This window comes from Schistocerca cancellata, chromosome 9 (genome assembly GCF_023864275.1).
Source record: "Schistocerca cancellata isolate TAMUIC-IGC-003103 chromosome 9, iqSchCanc2.1, whole genome shotgun sequence".
NCBI classification, from domain to species: domain Eukaryota; kingdom Metazoa; phylum Arthropoda; class Insecta; order Orthoptera; family Acrididae; genus Schistocerca; species Schistocerca cancellata.
Window position 1 is genome coordinate 42583349 of NC_064634.1, and position 25174 is coordinate 42608522.

Consider the following 25174-nt stretch of genomic DNA (forward strand, 5'->3'; position numbering starts at 1 on the left):
TCTTCTACAACTAAATGCAAATGCTATGGGTTAATAGGGTTTTTGCACTACCTGTCTAATGCTCCAAGTTGCAATTTTGCAGTATGTTAGGTCTGTGGCCAGGAAACTCTTCTAGTACTGGATAAGGCTTTGATCAGATACTGGCAGGTGTGCCAATTTCTCCTGTAAATGATTTCTAATGGGTTGCATGACTGTAAACTTCTCTCATGGGGAAATGACTTCTGTTTTCTGCTCTTTTGAATTTGTTTTCCTCCTGTCAAAGGTAGTTCATCATTAACTATCATCTGTATGCTGCCCAGTACAGTCTCGCATGGTACATCATCTCTCATACTGAAATTATCTGTGCAAGCTGGGGCACATAGTTTACTATTCAGTCTCAGGTTTACAGAGGCAATGATTCACATGAACCTGAAATTGATAAGACTTCATTCTGGTTGAGTGGGTCAGTCAGAAAGATAGTTCTGTTAGGCTCTCGTATTTTGACTGTCATCCTACCCCCACAAGTGGTTACAGGGGCATTGGCTTTTAGCACACAGATCTACGGTTCACTAGAATCTCAGTGAATAGGGCATTTCCTCAGGGTACCTTGCTCCTGTCGTTTGTTTTCAAATGATGAATTACTTCATGGAATTCAACAGTTCACTATTGATCATCAGCACCCTGAAAATGGTGCAGAAAATAGCTACCTGAGATGACATGAAAATCCTGTCCACATTTCTTCACTGCTTCTATCTCAAGCTCATATTTTTTTCCATTGATCATTAGTTCAACAGGGTAAGTTCCCATAGACTTTATTAATCCCATCCCCAATCTACTAATATGACAGTGAGGCAGCTTAAACGCCTGCATATCACCAAGAACTAATCACCTGAGTGCTTGTGTCAACCAGGTGACAGATATTGTAGTTGATGCTACAATGCTCATTGACCTATATGTGTCAAGGAACTGACATTACTATTTCTTTGGTGCAGTCTCATGAGGGTAGGTTTGTAGCTGATTAGCAGAGCTCAGCCCAGGCTGAGTGCTGCATTCGTTCTGCAGAAGAATGTAGCTGAAGATTGACTGTGGTTTCTCCTGAGCAATTTTTCTCAGGTTTTCAATTGATAAATGCAGATTAACTCTTGTAATTTTACAAACAAAATTTGTTTCTACTGCAGTTATACTCCTTACAGTTATCTGTGGAAAAAACATGAAATTAATTAAAAGTACACTTACAAACAGTTCTTACAAGTTAACATTTGAATGCTGACTGTATTGCAATAAAAGCTTTAAGCTTTCTACTAAACTGTTAGATTCATGCATTCTCATAGTTTACACAGTCGTTGTGCTCAAAGTTGTGTGGTCTGGTAATCCTCATCTGTATGAGTTACAGAAAAATGCTGCCCTGCTATTCAAAACATCAAATTGATAAGATCTGAAAGTCACATAACAGAGTGATTGAGGACCAGGACTGCCATTTTCACATTCATTTTCTGAAATGAATTTTCTTGCAAATGACTGTCAGTGTGGTTTAACATTGTTTGCATTTATTTGTTCTTCTTATCATTGTCTTATGTCTTTCACTCTTCAAATGAAATAAAAGCACTGTTGAAAGTGAAGTTGCCATGAAGCAGATTGTCCCGTATGCTTTTGAATATCTGTGGAACCCCATTAATAGCAAACTCTCCATCAATTTATACTGAAATAATGTCTTTCATGAGTAATGTGTTAATACTTGACCACATTTAGATTACTGATCACATTTAAGAGATTATTCTGCATTACATTTCAGTCTTTAAATTCTGTGAATGTTGTCTTTACTGCAAGGATATTTTAAGCCTAGTTAACATTGAGCAAAGGAACACCTGTGAAAACTGTATTCCCTCACATGTAATTGGTAGGCAGGTGTGAGAAAATGACATTTGGATGTGTTTGGCCCATAGTTCATTTGCTGTCAACCATGTCTGATTTTTCTGCATTAGTTTAGTCACATGATTCCTAATCTTTTCTAGTATGTAACATTTTTTACTTCATAATTGAAACAAATCCTGTCTGTAATGTTTTTTACCCTTTAATGCAATGAGAAACAATTTAGTACCAAATGCATAATCTCAATTTTTGGAAGTGTTTGATTAAATGCTTGTTCTGTTGTATTCCTTTCCATTCAAAAACATTAAAATGCTTGTGGAAAAGGCAGCTGATAATTGAAACAAGTGGCAGATAGCACTAATGAATTTCTCTCTTAAACCTGGTTTACACCAGAGTGAACACAAGCAAATGGGAGTTCTCCCTGGTGTAAACCGTGGGTGGGTGTGAACAAACAGCAGCTTTTTAATTTTCTCCTCATTGGTAATGAGGAGACGGTGAAGGCATCAACTGACACATGTGTAAAGTTTTTTTAATAATGCTTAAGAATGCTGGGGGTGCAATTCACTGTTGAATGCATTACCTCCTTGCGTTTCATGCTTACATACAAATTCAGACACCTACATACTTATTTTCACACTCGGCTTTTCTTGATTTGTTAAAAGAATTGCACAAAATGACACTATCTCAATAACAAAGATTTACATCACAGCTATAAATTGTGTTGTCAAGTGGAACCTTTATGGGGTTCATTCTCTCATGTTCACCTCCAATCCCACCAGTGTGAATGCTTGTTGCCAGATACAAATGAATTCTGGTGAATTGTCTGTGAATGCATATTTGCTTGTTTCCTTCAATTTGCTGCAGTGTAAATGAGGCTTTAAACTCCTTCTCTCATGTTCGCTTCCATTTGCTTTAGTACACAGCAGGCTTTAGAACAGGGAAATGTGACATACGTTATGATATATGTGATTACTCCTTGGTTGGCAACCTTGGTCATATTTTTTAAATGAAATAATTGGTAACATTTGAATGTAAGTTTTTATTGTTTATTTCACGATGGTTATTTCGTCTATAGAGCCATTTGCAAGTGCAAAGTGAAGACTGAAGTAATGTTCCTTAAATTGTGTTTATCAAATGTTACCCATATGTTTTATTGTTTTCAGTTTTCATCTCACACTTGAAAATGGCTCTACAGCTGAAATCATGACAGTGAGCTAAATAAATAATGAAAACTTAGTCAAGTGGGAGCAATGATTTCATTTAAAAATATCACATGGTTTCTGTACAGGAAGTGCAGTTGCTGCATTATACTTGTATTGACATCTAAGACCGACAACATTTAGGGAGGATAGACTGCTTAGGATTCTACCCATAATGGATTCATCACCTGAATTCAAACTCCACTTCTGTAATTCTTTATCTGTGTCAACAGAACTGAACATTCTTAATCCAGGGCTTCCCTGTCTGCTTGCTCCACAGTTGATGTGCTTGCGATCACTTGGTATGAGAACTCGATCCACTAATGAGACTCTCTCAGACACAACTGTCCTTCACAGATGCCAGATACTGGCAAGCAATTTGGAGCTATTTGTGTTGGAGCAAGGTTGCTGCGAATGTCTTGAATGAAGTGCCATCTAGTCATTAGTGCCAGAAGTAAGGGTGTGATGATGGCTGTCACTGTCTGGTGACTGCTCTCTGATGAGGGTTGCCTGCCAGAGCAACTGGATGGTCAATTTGTTTCTTCTGTGATCTAGACTGAAAATCTGAAATCTCAACAATGGTGGGGCAGTGAGATATGGGATTGTAGGTATGTCAATTGACTCTGACATACAACATTGCTATTTATGTGCAGTTTATTCCCACAACATATATAATATTGACTAGCCAAATATGGTAATTGTTCCCTGGTTGATACATGCACATAAAATAATGCTGGATAAGTATTTAATTCTCACCCACTGTTGTCTTTACATTAACACAGCCATCAATAACTTCTATAATATCTCTACATAATACACTTTACAATGTTCACATAAAAGTTCACCCTTATAATTGGCCTTGTCCATGTTAATATTAATAGTAACCTCAGATTTTTTGCTGGTGATGCAGTGACTTATAATGAAATACTATCTGAAAGAAGCTGCATAAATATTATCGGATGTTGATAAGATTTCAAAGTGGTGCATAGATTGGCAACTTGCTATAAATGTTCAGAAATCTAAAATTGTGCATTTCACAAAACGAAAATGGTGATATCCTATGACTATGATAGCAATGAGTCACTGCTGGAATTAGCCAGCTTATACAAATATCTGGGTGTAACACAATGTGGGCATATGAAATGGAATGATCACATAGTCTATTGTGGGTAAAGCAGGTTGTAGACTTTGTTTTTTTTGGTAGATTACTGAGGAAGTACAGCCAGCCTACAAAAGAGATTGCTTACAAATCAAATGTGCAACTGGTTTTAGAATATTGATCAAGTGTGGGGGAACCGTACGAGGTAGGAATAATGGGGGATATTGAACATATACAGAGAAGGGCTGCGCGGATGGTCACAGGTTTGTTTGATCTGTGGGAGATGTCAGAGAGACTGAAGGAACTGGACAGGAAGACTCCTGAAGATAGACATAAACTGTCCTGAGAAAGTCTGTTAACAAAGTTTCAAGAACTGGCTTTAAATGATGATTCCAGGACTATACTACACTCCCCTATTTATCACTCACATAGGGACCGGGAAGATAAGATTGAAATAATTACTGCATGCACAGAGGCATTCAAACAATCATTCTTCCTGCACTTCATATGTAAATTAAATAAGAAGAAACTCTAATAACTAGTGCAGTGGGATGTACCCTCTGCTGTGCATCTCATGATGGTTTGTAGAGTATAGAGGTAGATGTAGTTCTCGTGAATACACTTCATGAATGCCTGTTGCCTGCTCTCAATTTCAGCTGTTTATGACTACCCTTTGGTAGCAACTCATAACTTCATGGTTTTTTGTCAATTACAAGAAAATGATATATCAATTAATAATATTAAAGAGAAAATATCATAGTGGATTGGATGTTTAAAACTAATGATTTCACGTCTCAGACTATTTATATCTTTTGTGTTCTACAAAAACACAAGATGCTACTTTTTTAATATCATTAACTGATGCACAAGAAACTTTTCCTGGCTTCCAATTGAGTTGCCATGTAAAATTATTTCAGAGATGGTTACATTTCAACTATTTACCTTGAAATTCAAAATAAGGGACATCTAAGAACATATCTATGTTCAGAAAATTTTGGGTTTCAGTATTATCAAAACAGATTTTAGAAACATGACAGGGTATAAGAATGGTGGTGTTTTGAAATCATCTCTCACTAACAACTTTTGAAATATGGATATTTAAGATAAAACAATTACTTTCTCTGAATCAGAAACAATTGGTCAGAAAAACTGACTAGGCTGTTGGTTTCGACACATGAGGATCATAATTAATTTGTTGTCTTAAAGTCATGATACCTCCTGAAATATTTAACTATGTGAAAACAATTTCCCCACAATGTTCAGGGTTGGAGAAATTATATCTACAATAATAAGAATGTCAGACAGAAAAGTTGATAAATACAGGTACACCTAAGGTGCAGTCTTGATAATAAGGTAATGACAGTTAGCTATAGCTTGTTAAATAGTTGGATTAAGCATGCTGCATTCCATAGTCTATCCAGTGAAAGCCTCTTCATCTCTGTGTAACTACTGCAACTTGTATATGTTATGTCTGTTCTTTCAGATATACACTCCTGGAAATGGAAAAAAGAACACATTGACACCGGTGTGTCAGACCCACCATACTTGCTCCGGACACTGCGAGAGGGCTGTACAAGCAATGATCACACGCACGGCACAGCGGACACACCAGGAACCGCGGTGTTGGCCGTCGAATGGCGCTAGCTGCGCAGCATTTGTGCACCGCCGCCGTCAGTGTCGGCCAGTTTGCCGTGTCATACGGAGCTCCATCGCAGTCTTTAACACTGGTAGCATGCTGCGACAGCGTGGACGTGAACCGTATGTGCAGTTGACGGACTTTGAGCGAGGGCATGTAGTGGGCATGCGGGAGGCCGGGTGGACGTACCGCCGAATTGCTCAACACGTGGGGCGTGAGGTCTCCACAGTACATCGATGTTGTCGCCAGTGGTCGGCGGAAGGTGCACGTGCCCGTCGACCTGGGACCGGACCGCAGCGACGCACGGATGCACGCCAAGACCGTAGGATCCTACGCAGTGCCGTAGGGGACCGCACCGCCACTTCCCAGCAAATTAGGGACACTGTTGCTCCTGGGGTATCAGCGAGGACCATTCGCAACCGTCTCCATGAAGCTGGGCTATGGTCCCGCACACCGTTAGGCCGTCTTCTGCTCACGCCCCAACATCGTGCAGCCCGCCTCCAGTGGTGTCGCGACAGGCGTGAATGGAGGGACGAATGGAGACGTGTCGTCTTCAGCGATGAGAGTCGCTTCTGCCTTGGTGCCAATGATGGTCGTATGCGTGTTTGGCGCCATGCAGGTGAGCGCCACAATCAGGACTGCATACGACCGAGGCACACAGGGCCAACACCCGGCATCATGGTGTGGGGAGCGATCTCCTACACTGGCCGTACACCACTGGTGATCGTCGAGGGGACACTGAATAGTGCACGGTACATCCAAACCGTCATCGAACCCATCGTTCTACCATTCCTAGACCGGCAAGGGAACTTGCTGTTCCAACAGGACAATGCACGTCCGCATGTATCCCGTGCCACCCAACGTGCTCTAGAAGGTGTAAGTCAACTACCCTGGCCAGCAAGATCTCCGGATCTGTCCCCCATTGAGCATGTTTGGGACTGGATGAAGCGTCGTCTCACGCGGTCTGCACGTCCAGCACGAACGCTGGTCCAACTGAGGCGCCAGGTGGAAATGGCATGGCAAGCCGTTCCACAGGACTACATCCAGCATCTCTACGATAGTCTCCATGGGAGAATAGCAGCCTGCATTGCTGCGAAAGGTGGATATACACTGTACTAGTGCCGACATTGTGCATGCTCTGTTGCCTGTGTCTATGTGCCTGTGGTTCTGTCAGTGTGATCATGTGATGTATCTGACCCCAGGAATGTGTCAATAAAGTTTCCCCTTCCTGGGACAACGAATTCACGGTGTTCTTATTTCAATTTCCAGGAGTGTATATGAAATAACAGACATAACGTATATAATTAAGGTAATGACACCAATGATCCCTTCAGTGCAGAACACACCAAGCTCAAATTCTTACAGGAATTGGCAAGCAGTGGGGCTAATGAGCAGGGTACTGCATCTGTAGTGCATGGTATAAGTTGAGAATTTGGCTCTGACGGGAGACATGCTAGGGTAGTCCGTGCAGTTGCAGTGTGTCCAGATGTTGTAGTGGTCAGTGCATCTGTCTAGTAATTGTGAGACCCAGATTCAAATTCCAGTCCAGCACAAATTGTCAATTCGCCCCATTGAGACAAGTCATTGCCCTCTGGGAGCTAATGTCCTTAATTATTTTGTGTCATAATCACAACTTGCATTCATTTGAACCTGCTTATTGGCCTTTTTATAAAAAAGAGAAAAAAATTACCAAAAAGATGAACTTTTTATGCCTCAGGATGTGTCCCGTTAACCAATCCCTTCTTTAAGTCAAACTGAACCATAAATTTTTTTCTTCCCCAATTCAGTCCAATACCTCCTCATTAGTTGTTTGATCTTCTCATCTAAACTTCTGTAGCATCACATTTTAGAAGCTTCTATTTTCTTTTTGTGTGAGCTGTTTATTGTTCAGATTTCACTTCCAAGCAAGGCTACATTTTAGACAAATACCTTCAGAAAAGACATCCTGACATTTAAATCTATATTAAAATTTAACAAATGTCTCCTCTTAAGAAATTATTTTCTTGTTATTGCCGGTCTGCATTTTATGTCCTCTCTGCTTCAACCATCATCATTTATTTTGTTGCCCAAGTAGGAAAACTCTCCTACTACTTTTAGTTTCTAATTTGCTAATTCCCTCATTACTATCTGATTTAATTTGACTGCATTCCATTAATCTTGTTTTACTTCTGTCTTAGTAATACCTTAATTCTATCAAACTGTTTATTGGGCTTGTGTGGTTCTACCATTTCTGCGATAGGTGTGCTACCGACGTAATGGTCACAATGAAGCTGATGAACCAATGTTCACTCAACCTCTAATGTACCAGAAGATCAAGAAAACAAAACCAGTGTTGGATAAATATGCAAATAAACTAATAAATGAAGGTGTTGTTACAGCAGAAGAGGTCAAGGTAAGTGTTTTCTCTAAACTGTATTAGTTATAATACTGCCAGGTGAGTGAAATTCTAATAGCAACAAGCAGGAATTAACCTAATGTCTTGGGTTTATGGTGAGAATTCAAGGAGATGTGGAAAAATACAATATGTATAAAAACTAACGGATATTGGAAGGGAGAGCATAAGGTATATGTGTTGGAAATCTAATAAGAGCTGCACACAAAAGCTGAAACAAAGTGCAGAATGCAGGTGACTATGAAACATACTTTAACATAAGAGAATGCTGAATGAGATGGTGAGTACAGCAGACTCTGGATAAAATTACATTCCAGTCTCCTTGTGAATTCATCTAAACTCGCAGTGCAGTTTTAGGAAAGGTGCCTTGAATACTGTATTGTTCCTTACACCCATCATCTGTGCCCCAGTGACAATAAGGGCCAAGATGAGGTTAGAGAGATTGAAGTCTGAGAATAAGAAATTGAGACACTCGTATCACTACCCTTGACAGCTTCAATACTCTCTGTAAAAAGGTCTCAAAGAGATGTGCTCTTGTGGATAGGCCACCAGACTCTCATTTTGGATGAGAGAGGCTGAAATCCCCGTCCAGTCATATGTTTACAATACAAGCTTGTACTTTATTTCTAATGATTGTCATCAGTGAGTTATTAAATCTCAGTCATTCTTCTCTCCTGTAAATTTTGCAGCTGTGTATGAAATGATCCAAGTCATATACCAGTGATATGCAACAATAGATAATCATTTTAAATCTGTGTTGTGTTGACTGCCCTTTCCATGTCTAATTTGAAAGGTCTAGAATCTCTTTTATTGCTAACATTTCAGTGTTGATTTTCCTCTCACTATATTTGTAATTTATATTTGTAAGTTGCTTATAACATGTGTACTGAGCTGCTACACAAATGTAGTAGTGAAATTACATAATGAAGATCCAGCATGTGATAACCAGTAGCTTTGAAAAATAAACCTAGTTTTGTTGTATTTACTTGGAATGTGGTAAATCCTACTTTCAGGATGTTCATGACAAGTATGAAAAAATATGTGAGGAAGCATTGGAAAATGCAAGAAAGGAGACTCACATCAAGTATAAGGACTGGCTTGATTCTCCATGGTCTGGGTTCTTTGAGGGCAAAGATCCAATGAGAGTATCTCCTACAGGTGTCAAAGAAGACACACTCATTCACATTGGCAAGAAAATGTCATCTCCACCACCAAATGCTGCAGAATTTGAAATTCATCCAGGTCTGTAGTTAAGTAAAATTAATTTGTAAGATATTTTGTCTCTGAATCTGACTGTTCAATTAAGCATCTTCAAAGAATTCCTGAGATCATACATCAAACCCCCAACTTTCACTTAAATAATATGTGGTCCTCTTCAACAGCTAGTATGTTAAGTAGATATTGTTTTGATGGGGTATCGATGATGGGGAGAGCCTCTGACAAGAGTAAGTTACATCAAACCAGATGACCTGGAATGAAGTGATTCAGACTTACACAGAGTGGTGGCAGTGCTGAAATGTGTGCAAGGAGAAGACAGAAAAGTTTTGATATAGATAATTATGTCCCTGTGGTGATCCTGTCCTTGTTGACAGATAACAGGTGAAGAAAAGCAATCTTCCCAGTATCTGGTGTGATCAAAGAAGAATTCTTTTTGACAAAGCCATTTTATTCACTGAACACATTGAAAAACTTTTGTGAAGTTGTGGCCTTAGAAGAGATGAGGTTCATCCTTTTGATCAGGATGTTAAATGCTGCTTAGTCAGAGATGCATCAGTCTTCTGACAAGCTTGGGGACATATTGTAGTGCCTCGAGAATTTTGGGGTAAATTCTAGAGACCCTCGTATTTCCACCATCTTGAACACATGTTATTTTAGAGATGAGTGTGTAAAGTAGAACTGTGTCTACAGCACCACAATTATGTGAGTGCAGGACGGACATGTATCGGATGGATGACCGGCATGAGCAGGTAGACGTCGAGCCCGCCTAAGAAGTTATATGTCCAACTCAAAGAATAAACACGCCGTACTCTGTGTGACGTCAAACATTATTGTGTGAACATTTGAATGTTGTTGAAAGAACAGAAGAGACAATTACTTATTCATTCTCTTACTTTCGTAAGGTCCAGACAGTTGTCTTGTTAAATCTGGAGATAATTTTGAAACTGTATTTATTTAAAAAGTAATTTATTGTTTCCAGCATTAAGAAGACATATGGGAACTTACTAAATGTCAGTATTCATGTGTCAAAGGGTTGAGAGAATTTCAGTGTGTATAGTTGCTTTGTCCACTTGAAGTGTACAATAGCTGTTGTGTAATTGATCAGTTTACTGCTAAAGCAAATCCTCATGTTAAAACTGTCAGAACATGGTGACCAAAGTGAGCAGGACATGAAAAGGAGGAATTTTTTTTTGAAGAAGAAGATTGAGATGATCAAAAGTTGAGAGTTGCCATAGTAACATATAATAATGAGACGAAAAAATTGGTATGCAAGGTTCGATTAAGAAGATTTGGTTGTGGGGAGGAAGCAATCCTCACACACACAGTAACCAGCTGACGTAGTCACAGTAACCCACCATCATTGCTGGTTGCTGTTTGAGTTGCTTACTTCGTGCCCACCAATGCTGCAAGCAACATATGATGCTGCCGGTGCCCATGTGTTTCACTGGTGCCGTTTCTACACCTCACCGACGCAGCCTACAAACCTATGCCAGGTGAGCTCAAGATAATAACTATTCGAATGTAAATTAGGGTGGTCATTATTCACATAGGTGATTTTATTTTTTTTTTAATGATCACAAGAGCAAAGAAAATTAGGACTATGGAGGAGGAGGAACAACCTACAGAAACTGTAGAACCAGCCATGACGATGACAGTGACTAAGTTCATGCCAGACTGGGCTGAAGTAGCAAATTTAATTAAGGGACTGAATCTGAAGTTAGACTCAGTGAATACTAAGTTAAATACCAAATTAGATGCTCAGAATGCTTCGTTAAGTGAAAAAATAGGTGGGCAAAGTGGAGCCGCCTCTCCTCAGATTGACTCTTTGAGAAATGAAATAAGTACTACTTTTCATTTAAAGTTAGAAGCACAGAGTGTAATTTCAACTGTTCAAATTTCCTCTTTGAGGAACGAAATAAGTGATCAAAATGTTTCTTTAAATGAAAAACTAGAAGCACAGAGTGAAGCTTTTGAGAAACTAGAAGCTCAGGGTGAAGCTTTAAATTCTAAATTTGAGATGTTAAATGATAAAGTAGAAAATTTACAAGTACATTTAATGAATGAATTAAGTAATTCTTTAACTGTACAAATGAATCAAATGTTTACAGACTTTAACAAAAAGCAGAATGATCAATTTCAGAGGTTGACCCCAAAATTAGAATTTGATATTGAGGACAAGTGTACCAATATAGAGTCTGAATTTAATGAGAAGTTAGTGTCATTTCAAAATGTGTGTAATGATACATTCGATGCATTGAAACGGAGATTACATACCTTAAAAGATACCATTGAAAGACAAGACAAACTGATCCCTATAGCAGGTTGTGCTCTTCCTCTCTTCATACTGTTGTCAGAAGATTATACTAAAATTCCATCCATGGCATTATTACAAAGGAATTTTGATGGCTGTCATGAACACTGATTTTGTCTCTAATTGCTAACGACCTACCTGTGATTGGTGATGAATAAGAAAACAAAGCTCTTAGAAAAGCACCACCCAAGCATTTGTTGGCTTTCAGGTACCTGTATGTATAATATACATATCTACATTCCCCAAAACAGGGAACTAGCATTCCAACATATAGCTGGTCTAGTAGAACAATTTCCTCCTACCCTCGTTATTGCAGGGTGTATCATAATGCTGAGAACCTACTCTATGGCCTTACAAACAAGTCCAGAACTGGTCTATTGACTGGAAAATTAATTGCAAAGCTTGCTGTAGGGCTACTTAATACTGGACCTCCAATGCACTTCAACATAGCCTACACTGTGTATTCCATCATAGACATTATAATATGTAGTACAGCCACCACTCTTTTTGCCATTGGAGCAGCCCTAATGCTCTGTGCAGATTTGATCCCTCTCTCTCTTTTCTTAACCACCACTCAACAGAAAAGTTAACTGGGCAGCATTCAGTGCAAAAGTAATGTTTAAGATTAACCATCAGAAGGGCATTTGTGGAACTGAGTCGGAAATAAATGACGTGATACTTATCACTTGTGAAGTACTAATTCACTGTTCCTTGAGTTTTCCACCTCCCTGCAGTGATTATCCTCCCTCCCCAAACTATTTCTGTTTTAGCCTCCATAAACTGACACCTCCCATTCTTTTTATCGCCTTATTCCAGTAATTTACCACAGCAACAGGTCATAGTAAACAGACCTCGGACATTGAAAAGGGCTGAGTTTTCTTAGGATAGAGGTCCTGATGATCTCAAAGTTTAGTTCCTATAAAACAACAATCATCTTCATTGTGATGAATGTATGGGAGCCTAGTCAGTGCTAGAACTGATCCTTCATAAAGGACATAGCCAATTTCCTTCCAATGTGATCTTTTTCTTTGTCTTGTTAACCCTGTTGATGGGGTGTTAAACCCAAATCTTCCTTCTTCCTTGCTTCGCAATGCTGTGAATAAAAAGACAACTTATCACATCACAGAATTTTTTGTGACACCAGATAAGGAAATAAACAAGAAGTTGAAGATTGTAGTTAATATAGAGGAATGATGGATATGACTGGAATGTTGGAGTGCTTCAAAATAAATTAAGACAATGAGATAGGTATAATGATTTTTCATGGCAAACTGAGACATTTATGAATGGGAAATTAAATGTTAAAATAAATCAAACATAGCAGTTGGACACCAGGTGACAGATTGTGGAATAAAACAGTTCATATATAGCAAGCTTATTACCTAAGGCCAGTGCTTGATTTGTAAAAGTAGTAGTTCTGGTACAGTGACCTTCCAGGAAGGGGGAGGGGTGCTTCTGAAATTAGACTTCTGAAATTAGACTTCTTAAAATTTAAATAAAACAATGGAAAATCCAGGATGGAATGTAATGATACGATGAGAAGGAAAGTTGTTACCATACAGTGGAGATGCTGAGTCATAGTAGAGGCCGTCAGATGTCGCCATGTTCCCGCTTGTTCTTGTAAGCGGGACTGAGCAGTGGGAATGCTGCCTGCAAGATTATCATGTTCCGGGAGTGCAGTCTCGATAATGATGCAACCTGACACTCTTGGCTGGCCACCTGCAGTGCCGCCGGTCGCATGGGACCGTTCCAAACATGGGTCGTACCGTGTGCGGCAATCCGAGTTACATGTATACTAGTAAGGAACATGTGTGTGTAACATATCACAGTTGTGCTGGTATGTATGAATGCATTTTGGGAGATTTAAGACACATTTTAGTCAAATGAATCAAAACAGACATTCGAACAAATCCAGTCCACGTAATTATAAATGTAAAGCTGCCAAAGTTTCCTGTAAAAGTGCTATCAGTGGCGGCATTCTGGTTACTCAGAAACTGTCATGTAATGGCAACAAGGGAAATTGTTAAACCTTATGATAAAGCAAGAGACGATGACTGTAAATTATTTTCTGCATTAAGATAAGATTATCGTGGGGTTTAAGCTAAGCATTAACACGAAGTCATTTCTTGCAATAGTGAGGAAAACTAGCCACCCACTTTCCTGCCTGCAATAGATATTAATGTTGAATTTTGTGTGTGTGTGTTTTGTACTTGTGGTTGTTTTTAAAGTGATGTTTCATTTTACAAATGTTTCCTATTTTGTGTGTAACTGCGCGTATGCAAGATTTCCTTTCGTGGAATTAGTTTTGAAGTTTATTGCTTGTGTTTATTTCTTCCTCTTTATTTAGCTACAGGTTCATTACTCCACTGTTTCTTCACTCTTTGACGACTTAATATGGTTCATTGTATTTATTACGACCTCAGTTAGCATTAAAGATTGCTATCAACTAGGGAAAGATGGTTAACATATTATCTGTTTCAGAGTTAATTTTGTAACATTCTCCATCAAAACTAATTGTGTAACTTTTATGTTTTATTTTTATTTTATTGTAGGCCCTAGTTCTATAAAAGATATTTCACTTTTGCAACAACACTGTACAGGTAGAATATTCGAGAAAGTAGGTGCTTTGGACTTACGAACAGTCTTTCGCAGGCTCTGTAGATACATGCTTGGAACGCTTGGAGGAAACGACCACCTTTTGAGGTGTTCCACTTTTCAGGTCATAGGTGCTTATTGTATTAATCACTGTATGTAATTACCATTTGTTATCATTTGATACCCTTCTGTTAACCATCACTGCCTTGCAATTTTATTTTTATATGCTGTGTTTTCTAACTGAAAATATACAAATCACAGCAACAGACATAAGAAAAACTACAAAAAGCTGGATCCACCTGTTGCTAAAGCTGAAAGAACCTCAAGATTACGGTGCTTGAACTCAACAAAGAGAAATGCATTATGGAATGATGTTCTGAGGTAACTTGTCACTTAGAAAGAAAGTATTGATTCCACAAAAGAGAGCAGTAAAAATAATATGTGATGTTCACTCACAGAAATCATGTAGGCACAATAATCATCAAGGGGGTTGGCATTTTAACTGTGCTGTCAAATACATATATTTGTTAATGACATTTGTCATAAACAGCCCATCACAGTTTGAGAAGAACACTAGAAGGAAAAAACTCTTACCCATTATTAAAGCTGTCAGTGGCTCAGAAAGGAGTTCAGTATGCAGCAACAAACATCTTTGGTCACTTGCCCAATAACATAAAATGTCTGGCAGGTAGCAAAAAAAAGTTTTAATTTGAACTTAAAAATCACTTCTTCTGGACAACTTCTGTTCCATTGATGAATGTATATTGAAAAGGTGGTAGCCAGAGGAAAAAAAATGTTCTTTCCTCATCATTTCCATAAAAGAATCATTCAAATTATTTATCAAACATTTAACTAACTAACTGGCCAACCAAAGACTGTTGTACTAACAGTCGTACAGTAGCACCCAAAAGAAAAATGATTTAAAGCAGCAGCTGAGGATTTGATTCACCTGCTAAACAGTACGTTGAAATTAATCTGTTATTTAGTGAAGAAGTCATTTCTTATACACAACCAATTTTCTTCTACTCAAGCTATGTAAATGACCGTAGTATGCAATTATAAATTCGTCCGCCGCTCGTGGTCTCGCGGTAGCGTTCTCGCTTCCCGAGCACGGGGTCCCGGGTTCGATTCCCGGCGGGGTCAGGGATTTTCACCTGCCTCAAGATGACTGGGTGTTTGTGTTGTCCTCATCATTTCATCATATTCCAGGAAAGTGGCGAAATTGGACTGAGCAAAGATTGGGTAATTGTACGGGCGCTGATAACCACGCAGTTGAGCGCCCCACAAACCAAACATCATCATCATCATCAATTATAAATTCATATAATTAAAAGAAAGTGTACATAGTCAAAACAAATGATGTACGATATAGTTTTGCAAATTAATCTGAAACCTTAATTCAGTAGTCCCATTTCTGAAGATATTGCACTGCAGTTGAGTCTGTTCTTCTGTTAGTACGATAGTTATACAATAATTTACATTACTTAGCATGAAGTATGTAATATTCACTGCATAATTGTGCAGTCATTACTTATCACCCCTCAATATTATATTTGATTATGTACACACCTCAGAAAACCAGTTGTCAGTTGCCTTTGTTTTGGTGCCTCAAATTTAGCTTATTTGGTTCTCTTATTGTTATGGATGATGATAATATCATTAACATGATCAAAATCCAGAAAACTTCTTTTCTGAGCCAGTTCCATCCCTGCCTTACTAAAATTTCTTTCACTCAAGGTACTACTGGCAGGTATGCAGAAAACCTCTTTGCTGAGTTTCGAGAGGGCACATGAATTTGTTTTCCACCATGAAAGAAGGTCTGTGAACTCATCGTTTGGACTCTCCATGTTCATATATTTCTCAACCTCATCTTTCGACTTTGAGGTGGATGTTTGCCACTTTTGAAATTTTTTTGTGGGAGAAGGCATGACATCTTTGGTTATGTTTGTGCCAACAACATTATTTAACATTTTTCGCACTTCTTGATGAATTTTTTCTCTTCTTTCTTCAGGAAAAACTAATAGTTCCTTGAAACAGGGATGCAAGAACGTTGCCACATGATGAATGTCATGTAGTTCATTTAGAACTTTCTGTTTTATATACAGTTCTGCCCTTTCATTTAGCTTATATGTTGTCACATTGTCGGCTCCAGTTTCACAGAGACCTATCAGTTTCAAAATCCATGGCACTACAAATGATAGTGTTGGCTCATTGTCTCCTTCCAATTGAATAACGCTTTCCATAGTCACATTCTGATATGACTTCTTCATCTTGTGTTTGTTTTAATCACTCAAAACAATCTCTATTTGGTCTTTCTGTGAATGGAATGAGTCTAACATCATGTACACACTGTTCCACCTGGTTTCTACATCATAGTGTAAGGTTTATCTAATCTCATGACTAAGCCAGATCGTTTCATAAAGCGTACTAGTTTACGTACAGTTAGGATGGAGTCATACACTGCAGGAATCTCATCCATTATGAAACCTTCATTGAATGTGTGCCTCAGTCCTGTATTAATACAGTGCATCACACATGGGAGTCGTTTGCGTGCTTCTAGTGCTTTCTTGATGTTAGCTCCCTGATCTGTAACGAAAGTAACCTGTCTTAGTTCCAAGGACGTTTTCTGCAACTCTGACATTTGTTCATATATTTCTGTAATGATATGTTCACCAGTCTTGGCAACATCAGGAAACCTCATACGTAAGAGTACACTGTTTTTTAGTTTCCATTTGTCCGTTGACTCATCAATACAGTTGGATGTGATAGTCAGGTAATGGGTTTTATGATAACTGTGTCCACAGATTGCATGTCATTGAACACTGGTTTTTACCAATTGTGTCTTTCACTACTGGAATAAGTTCACTCCTGACTTGATCAGCCAATTTCTTAATATGTCGTGCTACAGACCTTGGGGAAGGTAGCACATCTTGGGTGGTGATTTGTCCGTATTTTGCTCCTATATTTATCAGTTCTTGAGCTAAGCTTATGAAACCTTCACCACTTACCATATGAAATGGTCGGAGGTCTGCTGCACACATTAAAACACATTTGTCCCTAATAGAAATTTTATCAGCGCTGGCAGCTGCAATGCTTGACAAGCATCAATTATCCTTACATTTATGTATGTTCCTTCCAGTTGTGCTTCCTTTGTAAGCAAGCAATGCTCCACAATTTCCATTTTGGCACTGAATGTAACCAACTGGAAGCTGTGTATCTCTTTCAACAACCACTTGAAACAGTCTTAATAAACACCTTCATGTATGTTTCATGAAGACCATTTTTCTTTTTGTTTACAGACACAACAAACATATCAATTCATTAAAAAATACTACACAAATAAAGTGATTCGATTAATCAAATACTATCATGTCTCAAATTCAGAAGCTCTATTCTGTAATTACTTAGTAATAATTGAAGGGATTACCTTAAAGTTTTCCCAACTGGAACTATCACTCCTTACTCCCACTTTATTTATCAGAATGTATGTCCCATCAGCAAGTTTCTCCAACATATCTTTTGTGATGGTAGTTATTGCACTGGTCCTGGTTCCGCAACCACTCGAGTTTAGTCCCATGACAACTTACTGCCTAACGATATGTTACAATAAAGCGAGTCTCTCGGGCCAGCACGTGTCCTTTTCGACAATCCTCGCCTAAGCTCATTTTTGTATGTCATCCCCACCTCACGCGCCTGTGCCAGCGATAATGAGCCCTGTACTCAGCGAGAAGTGTGCAAGACTGAGCAGCGTTTTGATGTGCTCTAAGTCATAGAGCGGAAAAGGAGAGAAATTAAAAGACTGGGTGGGTGGGTGGTGGTGGTGGTGGTGGTGGTGGTGGTGGTGTCACGAACCGTCTCTACTTTCAGGAAAAGTTAACTCCATAAGGACACCGTTACGGTGTGGCTAATGGCTGTAAAGTAATTTAGTAGAGCTGGCCATGATGTCTCCTTTGTTGATGCTGCTGTGTCTGCGTTGTCCTCGTGGCTTCTTGTTGTCTAGGCGATGATTCCTTGGCTGCCTTGGGTCCAAGAAAAAGGTGCGGGTTTTTTAATTATTACTGGACTATCGAAAAATGATGCAGAATTCCACGGTTTCTTTGTATCAAACACATTTATTGCAAGAACTATATGCACAACCACACTCAACCGCGGCTAACACACAAGTGGCTGAAAACCGTTGTTCACCAAAGATCACAGTCATAAAGTACAAAGAACATACAATACAATACAATTCCAATATCGATCGCAACACCTAATTTAGTATTCTCTTAAGTGAAACCTTTTTTTTAATACGACTTTAGTATATAATGAAATAAATAATGAAATGAATAATGAAATAAAATGACGTCTATTTGTCAGTTCCATTACAGTGGGATGACGGCTGTATAGTGCTGTAATGGGAACATGGAAAGGGCTGGATGGGTGAGGACAATGACCACCAAAGTTTGAGGCCAGTAGAGTTATGTGAACATAGGATGTATTGCAGGGAAAGTTCTCACCTGCACAATTCAGAAAAGCTGGTGTTGGTGGGAAGGATCCATATGGCACAGGCTGTGAAGCAGTCATTGACTTTAAGGATATCATGTGTGGCAGTGTGTTCAGCAACAGGGTGGTCCACTTGTTCATTGGACCCAGTTTGTCGGTGGTCATTAATGTGCACAGACAGCTTGTTGGTTGTCAAGCCTACATTGAATGCAGCACAGTGGTTGCAGCTAGGTCTATTACAGGGGAATGAGCCATGAGGTAAGGGATTGGGAGCAGGGGTTGTGTAAAGATGGACGAGTATATTATGTAGGTTCAGTGGACAGCAGAATACCGCTGCGCGGGATTAGCTGAGTGGTCTAAGGCGCTGCAGTCATGGACTGTGCAGCTGGTCCCGGCAGAGGTTCGAATCCTCGCTCGGCCATGGGCATGTGTGTTTGTCCTCAGAATAATTTAGGTTAAGTAGTGTGTAAGCTTAGGGACTGATGACCTTAGCAGTTAAGTCCCATAAGATTTCACACGTTTGACAGCAGAATACCACTGTGGGAGGGGTGGGAAGGATAGTGGGTAGGATGGACCTCATTTTAGGGCACGACAAGCAGTAGTCGAAACCCTGGTGGAGAATGTGATTCAGTTGCTCCAGTCCTGGGTGATACTGAGTCATGAGGCAAATGCTCCTTCGTGGTCGGATGTTGGGACTTTGGGAGGTGGACGGTGACTGGAGAGAGAAGGCATGGGAGATCTGTGTTTGTCCCTTTATGCTCTCACAAGCAGCACTTTACCATATTCCACCCCTACCCTGCTCCCCCTCCCCCTCTGCACAGCAACCTCGTCCTAACCCCTACCACCCAGACCCAGACTGCTTCTCCCATCACGTGCAGTTGCTCTAAGTCCAGCCTCGGTGGCCAGAGACAGTGTGTGTGTGTGTGTGTGTGTGTGTGTGTGTGTGTGTGTGTTAGAAGAAGGCCTTCTGGCAAAAGCTCACTTATAACAAATATATGTTTGTTTTAAGCATTTTATTTGTTAAATTCACTTAACCTGATGAGTTTAGGACTTTTGCCTATCATCTGATGCCTCATTGCCAATACACATGTCACAGAACATACAAAATTAAATGATTAAGTCATTCAAATGTCTGATAATAAGACCCATTGAGCCTACAAAATTGTAATCGACCTAGATGCAAAACCTGCTCGATGCCATGTAGATGACATATGACTGTATCTGTTGTGGCTGTTGTGTACTTAGTTATCTCTTTAGATATATAAGCCAGTGGTACAGTAAAATTTTTATGTATAACATTCAGTTCTGCATTTCAAAAATCTCTGTTTCTTGGCATTAGTGCTGATTTTGTATGTCGTCCTCTAGTTCAATACAGCCAGTTTTTATTTGCATGGACAAATATTGTTAGAATATAATGAATTCAGGTCACTCCTCGTACACATTTATGTGGAATATAATATTACTGTCGACATTTATCATGAAAGAGAGAGTGCAATAATTTTATTATATTTATGCCATGGCTTTCTTATGTAGTAGTAACTTTTTCCCATATATAATGCACAAGAAGCTTATGTCCTTTCATATTCAGTATTCTGTTGTAAAGTTTTTTACCTTTCTTTCTTTATTTTTTACTTTTTGTTGCAGACAAACATCATCAGGAAAGCATCAAACAGCACAATCTTTGCATTAATGTTCTTTTGCTGTAGGTTTAGAACGCATATTGAGAGCACGAATGGAAATGGTAAAGGCGAGAAAAGCTGATTGGGCTCTTGGTGAAGCAATGGCTTTTGGTTCTCTGTTGAAGGAAGGAATCCATGTGCGCCTAAGTGGACAAGATGTAGAGAGAGGCACATTCAGGTATGTGAGTTTGTAATAACTTCAAGTTGAACAAATATATTTCAAGGAAGACACAATACATGAAAGTCACAGATCAAGTATACAGAGTAAGACGTGTACCGTATTTACTCGAATCTAAGCCGCACTTTTTTTCCGGTTTTTGTAATCCAAAAAACCGCCTGCGGCTTAGAATCGAGTGCAAAGCAAGCTGAAGCTCTGAAAAATGTTGATAGGTGCCGCCACAACTAACTTCTGCCGTCGAATATATGTAACGCTACACAGGCATCCTTTGTAGACACAAAGATAAATACTGGCGCCAAAACCTCTGCATCAATAAATAAAATTAAAAAAAAAAAATTGGAAGACGAGTTTTTTTTCTCCGCCCGAGTTTCGACCACTGCATTTTCATACATTATCCAACAAAGTAAATACAAATTCCGTATTGTTCATCTTCGAATTTCAATGTACTATGAAAATCCGACTGGTAATACTGGGATTTTTGTCAATATGGCCAACTCTACGTTCTGAATTTTTTCCTACCTGTGAGAAGAGATGGTTGCTAATAGGAACCTGATGAAATGTGAATCACATGCAGTATTCTCTTCACCATAAGAATAATACGAATATAAACATTTTGCCATGTATTCTTTCGTGTTTGCTTCTATCTCATTTAAATCCTGTCTGCCAAATGAACAACGAAACTAGAGTGAGACAACAGCAAACGCGGCAGAATATACGTATCGTGTCATGTTTATATTCGTATTACTCTTATGCCTAATAGTGATACAGTCAGAAATGAAGCACGGCAACTGACTAGATTTTTAAATCTAAGATGACTAATTTCTGTGCAGAATTTGATGTACTAAAGAAGCGGCCGCAAAGATTTTCAAACGGAGAAAAATTTTCGCCAAACTCTCATTCAGAACATGTTCCATCATACGCAGTCTATTATTTGGTTCTTGTTGATCATTATCAAAGAAAGCAGCAGTGTAAGTAACAACAAATAGCAGTCTCTTGCCATTGTTTCGCTAATGAGACGATTCCTCTCTTTTTTTAATTGTAGGCGGCGGTAGCGCGCACAAAAGCAAGCCATGCCGCGAGCAGCGACAGGCCGTAAACACGCACTATCAGAATGCGACAAACAAAGCATGACACAGTATAGTAATGCATTTTCAGCTTGGAGTGACTGACGTAAACACCTATAACATAGAAAACGGCACTTATCGGATCAAAGCAAAATAAGCAATCGATTCAAACCAGACGAAGCACGTGAAAAAGGAAGGTATCCGTATAGATACGGACGGAGCGCCTGACGCATAGCAATGGCTACCTGGTAAAGCTTAACTGCTAAGCTTTAGACTCGAACCAAACTACTGTAGCTGTATCGTCATTCATTCGACCTAAATTGTGTCTCATATTACAATGGACCAACTTTGTTTCGATTTGGAGGTGCGGCCTAAAACTTCTCTCACCCCTTGAATTTCGAGTCTCAAATTCCAGGCGCGGCTTAGATTTGGGAATTTTTTTTTCCTTTATTTCGAGTCTCATTTTTCAGGTGCGGCTTAGATTCGAGTGCGGCTTACATTCGAGTAAATACGGTATACACTTTAACAGTCAAATCATAACTGAGTCCAAGTCTAGCGGCCATTGGCTGGCTGGCCGCTTAGGTGGCACTGCTGCTGTATGGCTGGCAGACAGCGCCGCATGTAGAGGACGTGCGTAACTGCGTGGCGGCACTTTGAAAAATTGGCGAGTCACAACACTTTTCCCTCCTTTGAATTTTTTGCACAGGTCTTGATGGAGGTGGCCTGTAGATTGCTAATGTCCATAGGTGTTGTTTGACTGGCCATAAAGTCTCGAGGAGGAGGCTTCCCGTACGGACGGAAGTGTCCCCGATGATAATGGGTCGAGATGTCAGGACACGTGGGGGTCGAATCGGCTGGGGCCCCGTGCACCAATCTGCCCATTGCGGCAAGTCCAGTTGTTATAACAGGAGACATGGGCGATGTGTCCGTGTCTGTAGGAGAAGGAGGCGAGTAGAGTTGCTCCGTCAGATGATGGTCACCTGGTTCCTGCATGGGCACGTCTCCTGGTGGTGTCAGTTCTTGTGCTGGCACCGATATGATGGTGAGAGGACTGCATTGTGAGTAATGAGAGATTCCAGTATCCCGAGTGTCAGTTAGAGCCGAAGGTGGTGTAGCGGCATCCGGAACAAGCGTTGCCGGCACAGGAGGCCGAAGCTGGTTCGAATGACGCACGCAACACCTGTGTCCATCTGGATTTCATACAGGAGTCGGCCACGGTGTTGTAAGATGTGGCCAGGACTCCGTTTTGGCCGCCTGCCATATACCCGTACCCATACAAGGTCGCCGGCAAGGAACCGGCCATGCGAAGGCACCTGCGGCCGTGAGGTGGAAGGCCGCAGAAGATGAAGTAGTGTGCGGGGCTGTTGGCCTTGTAAAAGCTCAGCCGGGCTGTGGTTGCCCATGGGGGTGAAACGGTAAGAAGCCAGAAATTGGAGAAGTGCATCATCAGCAGCAGAAGAAGTCAGGAGTTTCCTCATTTGAGCCTTAAATGTGTGGACCAGTCATTCAGCCTCACCATTTGACTGGGGATGGAACAGAGGGGCCGTGACATGCATGATGCCGTGACGGGCACAAAAATCCGCAAAATTGGAAGAGGCAAATTGCGGACCATTATCAGTAAGAATAGTAGAGGGAAGGCCTTCCAAAGAGAAAATGCGTGCTAGAGCATTGGTGATTGCCGCGGTAGTAGGTGGTGTGCAACGGACAATGAAAGGAAAATTAGAGTAGGCATCAATAACGAGAAGCCAATAAGTACCTAAAAAAGGTCCCGCGAAGTCAGCATGGAAACGCTCCCAGGGCTTCTCAGGCGAAGGTCACGGTGACAAAGACGACTTTGTGCGAGAGACACCCCAGTGCCCTTGGTGAAGGAGGCGTAAGACCAAAGCACGCAAAGGCGCAGGTACCACAACATGCGGCAAAGCGTTTTCCCTAGCTGTGAGGCAAATCGTAGTAGTTCAGTCTTAGCGGATGGATGATCTGGCCAACCCTTCTCAATACAGTGTAAAACCTGGGAGAGGGTAGGGTCAGAACCCGTAGCAGCCGCCAGCGGGTCAACGGTGATGGGGAACCCGTCCACAACCTGCTGCTCGGCAACATCCAGGTGGAAACACAAAAGTTCATCCCTATCGAATGCCAGATCAGGACCCATGGGAAGGCAAGACAGTGCATCAGCATTTGCATGAATCTCATAATTGGATCGAGACAAGTAAAGAGCCCAACGCTGGAGGCGGTGTGCAGCCTTGTCGGGAAGTGACGTTGATGGATGAAACAAGGAAACAAGTGGTTTGTGATTCGTAACAAGATGAAATTTGGATCCATAGAAGAAAACACCAAACTTATGAAGAGCATAAATAATGGCCAAAGCTTCTTTTTCAGTTCGAGAATACTTTTGTTGGGCATCCGTTAGCGTTTTGGAGGCATAAGCAATGGGTTGTTCAGAACCATCAGAAAAATGGTGCGCAAGGACTGCACCAACCCCGTATTGAGAGGCGTCCGTGGCAAGAACAAGATGTTGGCCAGGTCAATAAGTGGCCAGGCACGGGGCCTGTTTCAGCATAGTCTTTAATTTCTGGAAAGCCGCATCGCATGACGTGGACCAGTGAAAAGGCACGTTTTGATGCAACAGGCGATGCAACGGCTGAGCCATCGAGGCTTCATACGGTAAAAACTTGTGATAGTATGCTATTTTCCCCAAGAAGGCCTGCAGTTCCTTAACAGATGTAGGGCAAGGAAGGGCATCGATCGCAGCAACAGTTTGCTGAAGTGGACGAAAACCATCCCGAGAGAGTTGAAACCCCAATTATGTGATAGACGCCTGAAAAAATTTTGATTTCTGAATATTACTCTTAAGACCGTCAGTCTGTAAGACATGAAAAAGTGTGTGGAGATTTTGAAGATGTTTGTCAGTGGTGGAGCCAGTGACAACAAGTCGTCCTGGTAATTTATACACCCAGAGACAGTGAGCAATAATTGTTCCAAGAATCGCTGGAAGAAAGCAGGGCCGCTGGCAACCCTGAATGGCAATCGTTGGTATTGATAGAGGCCGAAAGGCGTGTTAAGGACCAGAAACTGCCAGGAAGCAGCATAGAGAGGAAGTTGATGATAAGCTGCTGACAGGTCAAGTTTAGAAAAATACTGGCCTCGAGCAAGTTCAGTGAATAATTCTTCAGGTCGAGGCATAGGGTAAGTGTCGATAAGGCATTGAGCATTTACAGTGGCTTTGAAATCGCCACAGACATGAATATCACCATTTGGCTTAGCAACAACAATGACAGGACAGGACCACTCACTGGAAGTGACAGGAAGCAAGACCCCTGAAGCAGTGAGCCGATCCAGCACCCGTTTGACCTGATCACGAAGGGCCACAGGAATGGGCTGAGCCCTAAAAAACTTAGGCCGAGCAGTGGGTTTGAGCGTGATATGAGCTTCAGAGTCGTTTGCATGGCCTAACCCAGGAGGAAAAAGGAACA

At 40.5% G+C, this 25174-nt stretch overlaps 1 protein-coding gene across 1 annotated transcript in view; it reads left to right on the plus strand.

Moving 5' to 3' along the window:
* The window catches only part of LOC126101048 (2-oxoglutarate dehydrogenase complex component E1-like), a 218218-nt gene that overhangs the window by 129508 nt on the left and 63536 nt on the right, over positions 1 to 25174 (plus strand). The window contains exons 10-12 of the mRNA XM_049911711.1: positions 8022 to 8174; positions 9188 to 9416; positions 20490 to 20640. Coding sequence (XP_049767668.1) covers positions 8022 to 8174; positions 9188 to 9416; positions 20490 to 20640 — 533 coding nt within the window. The remainder of the gene's footprint in view (positions 1 to 8021; positions 8175 to 9187; positions 9417 to 20489; positions 20641 to 25174) is intronic.